Consider the following 10836-nt stretch of genomic DNA (forward strand, 5'->3'; position numbering starts at 1 on the left):
AGAACGAGAGGGGTGGATACAATAGCTTCCATACAGCTCAAGGGCTTTGAAGAACCTGTTCTTTTTATGTAATTGTGCAATTTGAAAAAAATGCTTCAGCAAGCACAGTGATGTTCCGATCTTTCATGTTATAAATTAATGCTTCAGTTCTGCTGTGTGTGTGTATGGACAGTTACATGATAAGAATAATAATGTGATTTTAAGGTCAGGGTAATACTGTGTATAGATGGATTTATTTGGGCATAACCACAACTGAATGCAGCAAGATTCAGCTGCCCTACAGTTATGTTGCATAGCCATTTTGTATAAGCTACTGAAATGATACAGAAAGTCTGGAAGTGATTTCCCCCTTCTATTCTTACATTGAACTCTTATATATGCATACTTGGGATAAGTCCTACTGAATTAACTCAATGCAACTTGTTTCCAGGTAGCTCTGCATAGGATATACATAGATTTTTGGGGTCCTGCTACACATTGAATAAATCAATCAATATCTGATGGTAACTAAGGCTTCATGATGAACTTAGGGCAAATAAGGCAGTTTGAGAAACTAACTCTTGCTCCCAGTTTGGAAATGCTGGGGTTCAGAGATTCCCAGACAACTACTAGGTATTACTTGTTCCTGGCTAATGTGACTTTAAACCTAATTGTAATTTTTTTCATTTATCATCCAATGGTTGTATTTATTGGAGGTAGAGGGTAAAGGGAGTCCATCCCCAATCCTATGACCTGCTGCTTCTAGAGTGCTTTTTTTTTTTTAGGTGGGATGTCATAATTTGACTATAATTGGTAAGAATATGAGAGTGGACCTTATGGATCCTGCTTGGGTCTCCACTCATAATTTGAGCACAGGTACAGTTGGTACAGTGCATAAGTAGCAGACTCCTTTCAAGACTGCAGCAAGAGCTCTTGAACGCTGTGCTTTCCCCTAAATTGCTGCTAGGAGAGACTAAGGCATGACTGCAGGTAGCTTGCAGGTGGTGGATCGCCTGCTTTGCACCCCTTATGGCGCTTCCTGCACTCTTCTGACTGTGCCAACGCAAGTCCTTCACTTGTTCCAAAAGGCTCTCGATGGAAATATGTGCAGCTGCTGGGGGATGAGCTGGACCTTCGTCGCGTCGCCTGGAGGCTCCCAGCAGAACTGATCCCTCGTTACTCGGACAGCAGTTGCTTTTCCTCGGACACAGAGGGTCTCCTCCATGAGGATAGCACCCCCGCTGAGCTAGTGGACAGTGGTGCAGCCAGCGGCAGTCTACCAAGGAGTGGGACTCCCCAGCCCCAACCAGGTGAAGGATGGCCGCCTTCCTCCCTCCCAGTAACCATGATGTCTCATCCTACTCCAAGGGCCTGGAATATAACTTATTCAAGTTATCCCTATACTAGATACATGCACCTGTTGATGGCATGATACATTTAGCACTTGTAATGGAATCTGCTTGTGGTATGTTGTGATTGGTTACTTTGCGCCAAGGTCAGTGCTATCCTAGGCATGGAATGGAATGGAATGGGAAGTGCAAAGAGGTGGCATCTGTAAAGCAAGACAGAGAATTCTGGGTGGACACGTGTTGCCCATTTCTGCCCTTCATGTAGCCCACAAAGCAATTTCAAAAGCCCTCTGCAAGCAGTCACTTCAGACATCTAATAAGAGTCCTTTTCCTTCTTGGCAGCCAGCTATTCGGGAGGAGAAGAAGAAAGAGAAAAAACTGGTGGTCAGAAAGATGGAGACTGGATGGTGCCACCCACTATTTCCTTCAGCCCTTCCCACCACTGGCATTCATCCCCCAATAGATTATACCCAAGGAAGCCCCCAGCAGCATTTGGAAGCCCTCCCCCAAACTGGAATCCCATTAGCATAAGAAAACAGTGCTATCTGCTACAGCACCCTCTGAAAGTTCAAGAAAAGTCTGTCTCAACAGTGATAGTTAAGTTTTTTTGGCCCTGTCAAGAAGACAATGAAATAGAAATACATTTTCACAGCATAGTCCAGTTTTGGGCACGATGTGGCTATTTTCATTATGCAAAAGAATAATTTTAAATGCCAAGTAGCCCTCTGTTAAACTTGCTTAATTCTGAATCAACAATCCATAGCAAGAATAAATGTTTTTAATAAAGCATTTATCAAAAGGAATTGTTTCTATGTTTTTGACAAAATAACCAGGTGCCCAGAAATATACTAGATAATGGGTGCATTTACATATTACAGTAAGCCACCGTTTCTTTTAACCATGGTTTGCTGAACAAAGCCATGTTCCAGGTGGGCTAAAAATTGTGGTAGCATATTTGGACAATTGCTGATTTGTTTTCCCTTGTGCTTTAGTCATTTTTGTTGCACATTTTGTGAACTAAGCTAGGGACTTTGGGCAGGCCATAAAAACAAACCAAGGATAAGCAAATCAACCACAAACAAACCAGACATCCTTATTTGCACATTACATTGAAACAAACCAAATGATCCATATTATTGCTTAGCAGAACATATGAACCCAATGAATCAATATAATATTCAGGGCAGACTTATATAATTTCTTGTGTTAAGATATTTCAGAAGGATCCAATTTCTAAGTATAGCTATGATTTTCTTGAACATGCTAAACTTGGTGAACTTTCACCATCCTGGTACGTTCCAGATGTTTCATGTGACAGTTTCTATCATTCTTCTTGATGGAACCTGTTGCCCTAAACATCTAAACAATACCAGATAGGGGATATTACATTGTGTAATCAACCAACTATTCCAATGGCTGTTAAGAAATTCAGTACGTTCTTAGGGCCACTGAGACAGAACCAGTGCCTTTCCATGAACATTTTCTGTAATTCATTTTAGAATGTCTCTCCATCTTGCCCTGCATTGTTTCCAACAGTGGTTAATTGAGTCGACTGAAGGACTCAAAAACAGAAAAAAGAGATGGCCAGCCAGAGTGTTTGTTATTAATATCTGGCTCCAGCATGTATAATGCCTCTGAATATGGAGATTCTCTAGCTATTCAGATACTTGGGTATATTAGTCTTACATGAAACTGTCTAATGAATGCTGTAACATTTCTAGCAATTATAGTCATGTCTTGTCTTGTCCAAGAGCCTGGAACTTGTGATTGCTGTTTTAAAGTAGAATTAAGTGGAAATAACATTATCCTTAAAAAAATATAGCCTTACTTGAATATCATGTTCTTTAGCATTTGGTACATCATTTGGCATACATGAAGCCACCTTCTGACCTACCTAACCCTTGCTCTATTACTGTTTGTCCTTTCAGCCTGTTTAGTTCTGATATTGATGCTTCTTTGTTCATTGTGGGTTTAAATGATGCCATGCAAGGGATGTTGGTGGTTCTGAAGCCTAGAACGCACATTCTAGATAAGGAGCAGAATAAAGCCGAGGCCAGCCTTTCCCAAACTGGTGCTCTTCAAGTGTCTTCAGCTTTGAATCCATTAATCTGCAGCCAACATGTCTGGTTGGGAATAATAAAACTGAAATCAATATATTGGGGGCACGTGGTTGTGGTTTGATGCTAGAAACTTTTGAGTTCACGCATCCTGCTGAGCCATTTATTTGACTTAAACATGGATTGCTGAAGTTAACCACAATTGGCTGGTTTCATGCAACATGCTGCCCAGAACCTTGGTATATGAACCACAGTGTTTGGGTTCACTAAGTAAAAATTAAACCACATTATGGCTTAGCACAGAGTGTGAGCCCAGCCATTCTAAGAGAACTTTATTGTCAAGTCTCATATTAATTAACTTGGCTGAGATGCATATCCATAGTTACTGATGATGAATATTAACTGTAGCAAACTGGATCATTTCCAGAACATATGATGAATGGCCGACTGGATATTGCCTTCCCTGGCAGTGGTGGAAGTTTAACCCGAAATCATCTAAGTCCACATGTGCACTATGAGAGAAGAGTGATAGGAAACTCATCACTAACAAGAGAGTATACCACGATGTCTGGACAGGGTGAGTGACTAATGTGGACTAATCTGTTGGTGATTTGATAATGTTCAGTGCTCCATCAGAAGGATGGAGCTCTTCCTCTCTCACTTTGTCTCTCATGCCAGTTACCACTGGAAAAGAAAAGTCATCCCTTCTTCCTCAGACTATTCCTTCAGTCACTGTGCCTGGTGATGGTGCTGCAATCTTTTCTGGTGCTCTCAATGGTGTGTCTTTCTCTCTCTCTGTTTTGGCATGTCCTTTAGACCCATCCAAGAAGGTTGTCTCTCCCATATATGAAGAAACTAGGAGGATACTCCAGATACCACAGGATGTGGGCTTTAGGAGGGCAAATGTGATGGGTTACTATGACAGCAGTGATGCTCGGGATTCTATAGTCATGACTGATGGGCCCTCTTGGATTTCCAAATACCTAGGTACAGCAAACGGCATAGCATGGCTGTTCATCTGCGAGGGTGTTTGCTCCAGCTCCAGTGACTCATCTAATAAGCTGCTAATTTATCCATGTTAAGTTCCTATGACTGGCTTTGCTTATAGACCTGCTTGTGTGCATGTGCCAATTTGGTTTGCCCTCTAACCTTCCACCTCTTTCACATTGATGGCGTTCATGTTCTGACCGCATCATTTCAGTTGCTGTACTACATACTCAAAGAAATTAGTGCTCAGGCAGTATCCTCAGCAATCTGCAATTCTTCTGTGTCTCGAGCTGCATGGAAAGCAATCCCATCCCTCATAATGGAGGCACCCCAAGAATTGCTGCAGTTCAGATGATAATTGCTATATCATTTTGTCTTCCATTTCTCCAGTTCTGACTTGGGGGTACAGAGCAACTGCCATCATGGCTACATTTAATTGTCCCCTTCCTGTTCTGAATGACATTAGGGCAAAACAAACAGAAAAAGATAGAACAGGAATCATCCATAACATACAATGCAAGGACTGTAACAGCCACTATGTAGGACAGGGAGGCAGAAGACTAGCAGAGAGCATCCACAAATACAAGCTAGCAGTAAAAAGTCATGACAAGAACTCTTTAATCTCACAACACATAGATAGACTCAACCACAGTTTTAATTGGGAAACTATTAGCATCATAGACCAAGTCAAACTGAAAAATGCTAGGGAATTCCTAGGGCATTCAGACAAATCAGCCATCAATAGAAACATAGAGATAAACTATATATATACACCATTCCAAAGATACAATAAAAAACCTAAGAAGGAAACAAAAAGACATTGTCTCCAGCAGCCCATATTCAGATAAGCAGGGATTAACACCAACAGAAACAATCAGACAGAAAACAATACTCTAATCACAGAATCACCAAGGAGGAAACCACACCCCACCCAAACTTTCAGGGCAAGCTACTATATATAAACAGACAGCAAACCCCACATACACTCGCACTGCTGAGGTTACCTAGTTGGGTAATGAAATGTCTGCAAGTAAACAACCAAGCTTAGAGTACCAAGAGCTCTGCAAAACGAACAGTCCAGGGTGCATTTTGTCTTCCCCAGCCCTAGAAGGCCAGGGGCCACACTCACTCTGAAGATGTCCATGAAGTACTGATCAGCTAGGGCCTGGTGGGTCAGGGTGGATGAGTTTAACCTGGCCTCCATACAGGACCTTGTCCTGCCCTGGGGACCCAGGTTCTGGGAACAAGAAAAAGAAATGCTTCCTTGACAAAACCAAATCTCCTCTTTTCCTGCTGCATGTTACCACACAATGTGGCTGAGGTGCTCTTTTCATTCACTGTCAAATTAAAATGATTCCTGAGCCCTGCTGTTTACTTCAACATCTAAATATCTTCTGACTAGATTCTCAACAACTCTTGCTCTTCTTTGACACAAAAGGAGTCCTCATGCTCACGTGGAAGATTGCATTTGGTCCTTTCCCTGCATTCATATCCAATCCTGCTCTTCTCTCTCTGCCTCAGATTCCAGAATGCAGCTTCTGAGTGTTCCAGACACTCCTACTCGCTTGGTGTTCTCTGCCTTGGGGCCAACCTCCCTGAAAGTCAGCTGGCAGGAGCCCCACTGTGATAAAGAAGTGCAAGGATACAGTGTGCAGTACCAGCTCCTCAGCGGAGGTCAGTGAAGCTCCCTCTGTGGTTGAAGTGGGTATCAGGAATATGAAAATCCTGTTTTGTCAAAAAGCACCATTCTAGAACAATCAGAACATGATTTGTAACATGGAAGTAAATCCCCCCCCCCATGGTGTTTCTTATTGTTGAGGTATATTTCCTAACTGCTCAAACAAATTTCATTGACCTGATGTCTTCCAGATGTTTCCACAAACCCGAGCAGGGGCAGAAACTTCATAGTTATTTCTGTATCTGCTGAATAATGTTTTCTAATATATCATGCAAGAATCTGTTAGAAGACAGCTATTTTACTGGAATAGGGGTGATGTGAATTTGGGTCCTGACGAAAAACACTAAATTCAAAATGTGTAAAGTCCATGATTCCCAAGTAAACCACTGGCAGAATCAACGGCTTTGGTTTTCTTTTTCTTTTCTCTGAGATACGTGTTACTAAAGAGACAAAACTGCGGTTTTTCTGTTGATGTGGAAGCATAAACGGAGTAAAACTGGCTACATTGCTATTGTGTGAAGAATTTTGCATGAAACGTTCACAATTATTTCTGAACAAATAGCATACATGTAGTTGCCTCAAGGTGTGACTTGTAGCACTCAGCCTACTGCATTCAATAGTAGAACCCATTCTGCCAATAAAGGCTGCAGTTTTGATCTTCATAGCTTGTGAGTGACAGTTGGTTTTTCTCCCATTTCTTAGGTGAAATAAAAAGACTTACAATTCCCAATCCAGTGCAGAACTCTGTGGTCGTGGATGATCTATTACCTAACCACTCCTATGTCTTCAAAGTAAAGGCCCAAAGTGATGAGGGATGGGGTCCAGAAAGAGAAGGCGTGATAACCATCGAGTCACAGGTGGATCCACGCAGCCCTCTTAGTCCTGTGCCAGGTAATCTGCTGTTCATTCTTTTGAAGTGTTTACAATTGCATGGATATTTCCAAATGTTGATTTTCAGCTGTGCCTTTTTGGAGAAGGGGGTCAGAGTAGATCTATGCTTATTCTGCATGAAAACAATGCATTGTTCTTATTCTACCTTACTTCTGGGAGTTCAAGGAGACAGAGGTAAGAATGTCTTCTTCTTATTTTAAAATTAATGTAGGTTAGGCTAAGGAGAGAGTGCTCCAACTCAACTCCATAGTTGAGTAGGGACTTCCCCAGTGCCAGTCGAACATTCAGCCACTATACTACATTGAATCTTGAGTGGCATTTCACTTCCTGGAAATTTCAAATATAATTGGGTTAGCTTTCTTGATTTAACAACAACAAATGTGTAAGATATTTGAAAAGCCCAAATGTGTTACAGACTTCAATCTTTGAACTTTGGCCCATGCCTCTGCTTGCCACTGGCTCGATTTTTTTCTAACAGAACTCTGACCATTTTTCTTTATTCGACAGGGTCACCATTTACCCTGAGCACTCCCAGTGCCCCAGGGCCTCTTGTATTCACAGCCTTGAGTCCAGACTCACTTCAGCTAAGCTGGGAGAGACCCCGGCAACCCAATGGCTTCATTCTGGGCTATATGGTCACTTGCGAGACACTGCATGGTGGAGGTATGTCAGCATTTTGAATCAAATTCCACTTCAGCTGCACAACTCCCCTGGCTGTTGTACAGCATTTCCTGATTTGTAGACGAGAGCAGGACAGCCCCTGGGCTCCTTCTGTGTAACAAAGCCATAGGAATCCCCTGAAATAAAGTGTCTGGCATGAGGAGGGAATGGGGGTCAAAGTATGTATTATTTTTTTAAGTCTCCTACCTGTTGTTTATATTTTTGTTTGCTCAGGGGAACCCAGGAATATCTATGTGGAGGGGGATAACCCAGAGACCACCCTTACAGTGCCCTACCTGAGTGAAAATGTTCCATATAAGTTCAAAGTGCAAGCCAAGACCAGTCAAGGCTTTGGCCCTGAAAGAGAGGGCATTATCACCATTGAATCTCAAGATGCAGGTATGCTTTGTCATCAGAGTAATTCTATCATCTGTTCTTCCTTGTGTGCTGTCAAGAGCACGTTGTCAGCCAGGGAGAGGGCGGTATTGCTGCTCAGGCAAGGAGTTGTTGAGCAAACTTGACTGAGCACCAAGAGACTTTCATGGGAATGAACTTGGATTTCACTTCTTGTACCCACATGCACACACGGGTTTAAATAATACAGAATCCCAATTCCTCCCCGCTTTCTTCCTTTTCTTTTTTTAATGTTTTACCCACCTTTGTTATTTTTATAAATAACTCAAGGTGGCAAACATATCTAATACTCCTTTCCTCCTCCTATTTTTCCCACTACAACCACCCTGTCAGGTGAGTTGGGCTGAGAGAGAGTGACTGGCCCAAAGTCACCCAGCTGGCTTTTGTGCCTAAGCCGGAATTAGAACTCACCGTCTCCTGGTTTCTAGCCTGGTGCCTTCACCACTGGACCAAACTGGCTTTCTTACTGCAAAGTGCAAATTATAGGAATTGCCATGCTGGCTCTGGTCTTGTCAGGTATTCCATGGGCAGATGAGTGGCGCCTTATCACCCCCGCTGCCTAAACTGAAATGGCCACAAAGGGGAGTTGCCAGCAACTGAAGGAGAAGTGGCACGCCAAGAAGCAGCATGAAGCAGCCAATAAAAACTGGGCAGATCTCAGCCTTTGCCAAGTCATCACAGTCATCTCTGAAGTACTGAAGATTGTACTTGTAACAAGGCTTGTTTCCAGAGAAGATGCAAAACCCTGCACACTCTTATCAGATGTGAAAACCCCCTAAAATTTAGGTGGCCTTAGCTTCTCTGCAGCTGTCCCTGCCCTGTGGAACACCCTTCCCCCAGAGATCCGGCAGGCCCCCACCCGCTCTGCCTTCTAGAGGCCCTTGAAGAGCGTTGGGGTAGGACGAGGCTGGAATCCAGCAGGACGGTACGCGGATGTATGGGAGAGTGTGGTCCCAGGGCGCCATGGGTTTTTATAGTTGTTATTGACTTTTTATTCTGATGGTTTGTTTTGAATGTTTTCCGCACCATCCAGGGATGTTGTTACAATATGGGCAGCTGTATAAGTCTTTTGAAATTAAAAAAAAAATGCACATGTGGATGTGTCCTTAAAGTACAGTTAGTAAGGCATCCCAAACCCAAAGTTAGGGTGATGTGTGTGTGTCAAAGGAGTAGACAGCATCTTGAATGGTATGTCAGTTTTTCCTTAACATGGTACGTGCATGGGCCTTTTAAACATTCTCTTATCTCAAAATTAATGATTTTTTCTTACTGGGTAGGAAGCTGATCTTCATGGCGATGCATATGATTGTATAACAGTTTGCTCTTTTGAAGCTGTTATCAACCCCATTTTAATTCAAAGGGAGACAGATGATTAATGGAGAAATAATACATAAACTGTTTAGCTAGAAATAAGGTAACAGAAGTTTTTGTCATCTTAGTCTTTGTAAAAATAGAGTTTGGCATGATTATATGAAAAGACATCTTTTGCTTTAACTTAGACACCACCTTCTCACATTTCTTCTCAAAGTCAATTTTTATGACATTAGATGGAATGAGAATTAGATATCCAAGTGCTGAATTACATTTTCCCCCCCAATCCTTTCTGGTTCAGGAGTATTCTCTCAATATGGAACACAGCAATTCACCAGGGAGGAAGTGTACAATCTCCCTACAGAATACAGTGGCCAGACAAGCATCACTCACTCCCTGCTGGATCCTTTATATGCAGGTAAAAAAAGGAAATGATGGAAATAGGCAATTGTTTGATTTTCAGTGACCTCACTGAAATCTTTGGGACCTTATTATTACTAATGAATGTATTAATAGTGCCTGGGATTATCTGAGAGGAGAAAAAACCTGAATCTCTCTCTAGACATGGGGATCGCAAGGGGAAGGTTTAAATCTCCATTCAGAGAGAATTAAAAGAGGATGAAAGAAGTCTAGTCTACTCCTGAAGTTGTGTTTATATGGACTTTAAGAGAATGTGGCCTGTTCTGCCTCTTTCCCTGTCTTTCAATCTACTTCAAAAAAACAGAGCTGTTTTTCTTCCCTAGAAAGTTGGCAGAAGAGGCCTTTTCCTAAATAGCTTTATTGAATGGTACTGTATTCTCTTCATAGAATTAGGAAACACTCCTATCGCTGCTAAGACCAGGAACAATATCAGAGTAGTTATTTCTACGTTAAGGACCACTTTCTTTGTACAAAGGAAATTAAATGGAGGCTTCTGCCCAATATTATTGTTATCAAGAGAACTCTGCGCCTGCTTAAAGCACACTAGGACCAGCAGCCCAACACTATTCAGGCATTTGGGAAAGGATTGTATCAATCACGCAAGCCGTGCTGAGTGCCTGCAGCCGCACTCATGAGATCCTTTAAGACAGATGTCTATGTAGCTTTATATGCAAAGCCTTTGATGTTACAGATGGTTGCACCTTATATGCAGATGGCTGTTTTTCAGATGGCATCAGAAGCATGACTTCAGGAAGGGCTGGGGTATTTGCTACTTCTCTCTGGGTGGGGATCACTCTTCCCCAAGTGCTTGAATAGGGCGAGAGTTATCAGATAAACGGCTCTAGGGTGTTCCTAAATGAAACTCTGCATAGGTGCAGAAGCCATAAAAGTGATTATGGCTCAGGGACTACAAAACATAAATTGTGTAGGCTTGCACATATGCATGGCCATGTGTTCATGCACACACACAGATTGAACTCACACATCATAAGCCATCATTTGTTTAATTACAGCTTAGTGAATAAACCACAATTGGCTGGGTTCACAAAATGCACAATTTTTATAAACCAGAATATTTGGGTTTATACCA

At 42.2% G+C, this 10836-nt stretch overlaps 1 protein-coding gene across 8 annotated transcripts in view; it reads left to right on the forward strand.

Annotated features, from left to right (window-relative positions):
• Window positions 1-10836, forward strand: part of ITGB4 (integrin subunit beta 4) — an 81439-nt gene that overhangs the window by 68362 nt on the left and 2241 nt on the right. For 5 of the 8 annotated variants that reach the window (XM_088133349.1, XM_088133348.1, XM_088133346.1 and 2 more), the window contains exons 33-40: window positions 1068-1289; window positions 3813-3962; window positions 4202-4372; window positions 5894-6046; window positions 6753-6941; window positions 7449-7604; window positions 7836-8000; window positions 9628-9744. In XM_088133349.1, the coding sequence (XP_087989475.1) occupies window positions 1068-1289; window positions 3813-3962; window positions 4202-4372; window positions 5894-6046; window positions 6753-6941; window positions 7449-7604; window positions 7836-8000; window positions 9628-9744 (1323 nt within the window). The remainder of the gene's footprint in view (window positions 1-1067; window positions 1290-3812; window positions 3963-4201; window positions 4373-5893; window positions 6047-6752; window positions 6942-7448; window positions 7605-7835; window positions 8001-9627; window positions 9745-10836) is intronic. The other 3 variants (XM_088133352.1, XM_088133353.1, XM_088133351.1) reach the window with 2 other exon arrangements.

Source organism: Python bivittatus, unplaced genomic scaffold, assembly GCF_059951505.1.
Source record: "Python bivittatus isolate LINGU-HERP-01145 unplaced genomic scaffold, Pbiv_v1 ctg000080_np1212, whole genome shotgun sequence".
NCBI classification, from domain to species: Eukaryota; Metazoa; Chordata; class Lepidosauria; order Squamata; family Pythonidae; genus Python; species Python bivittatus.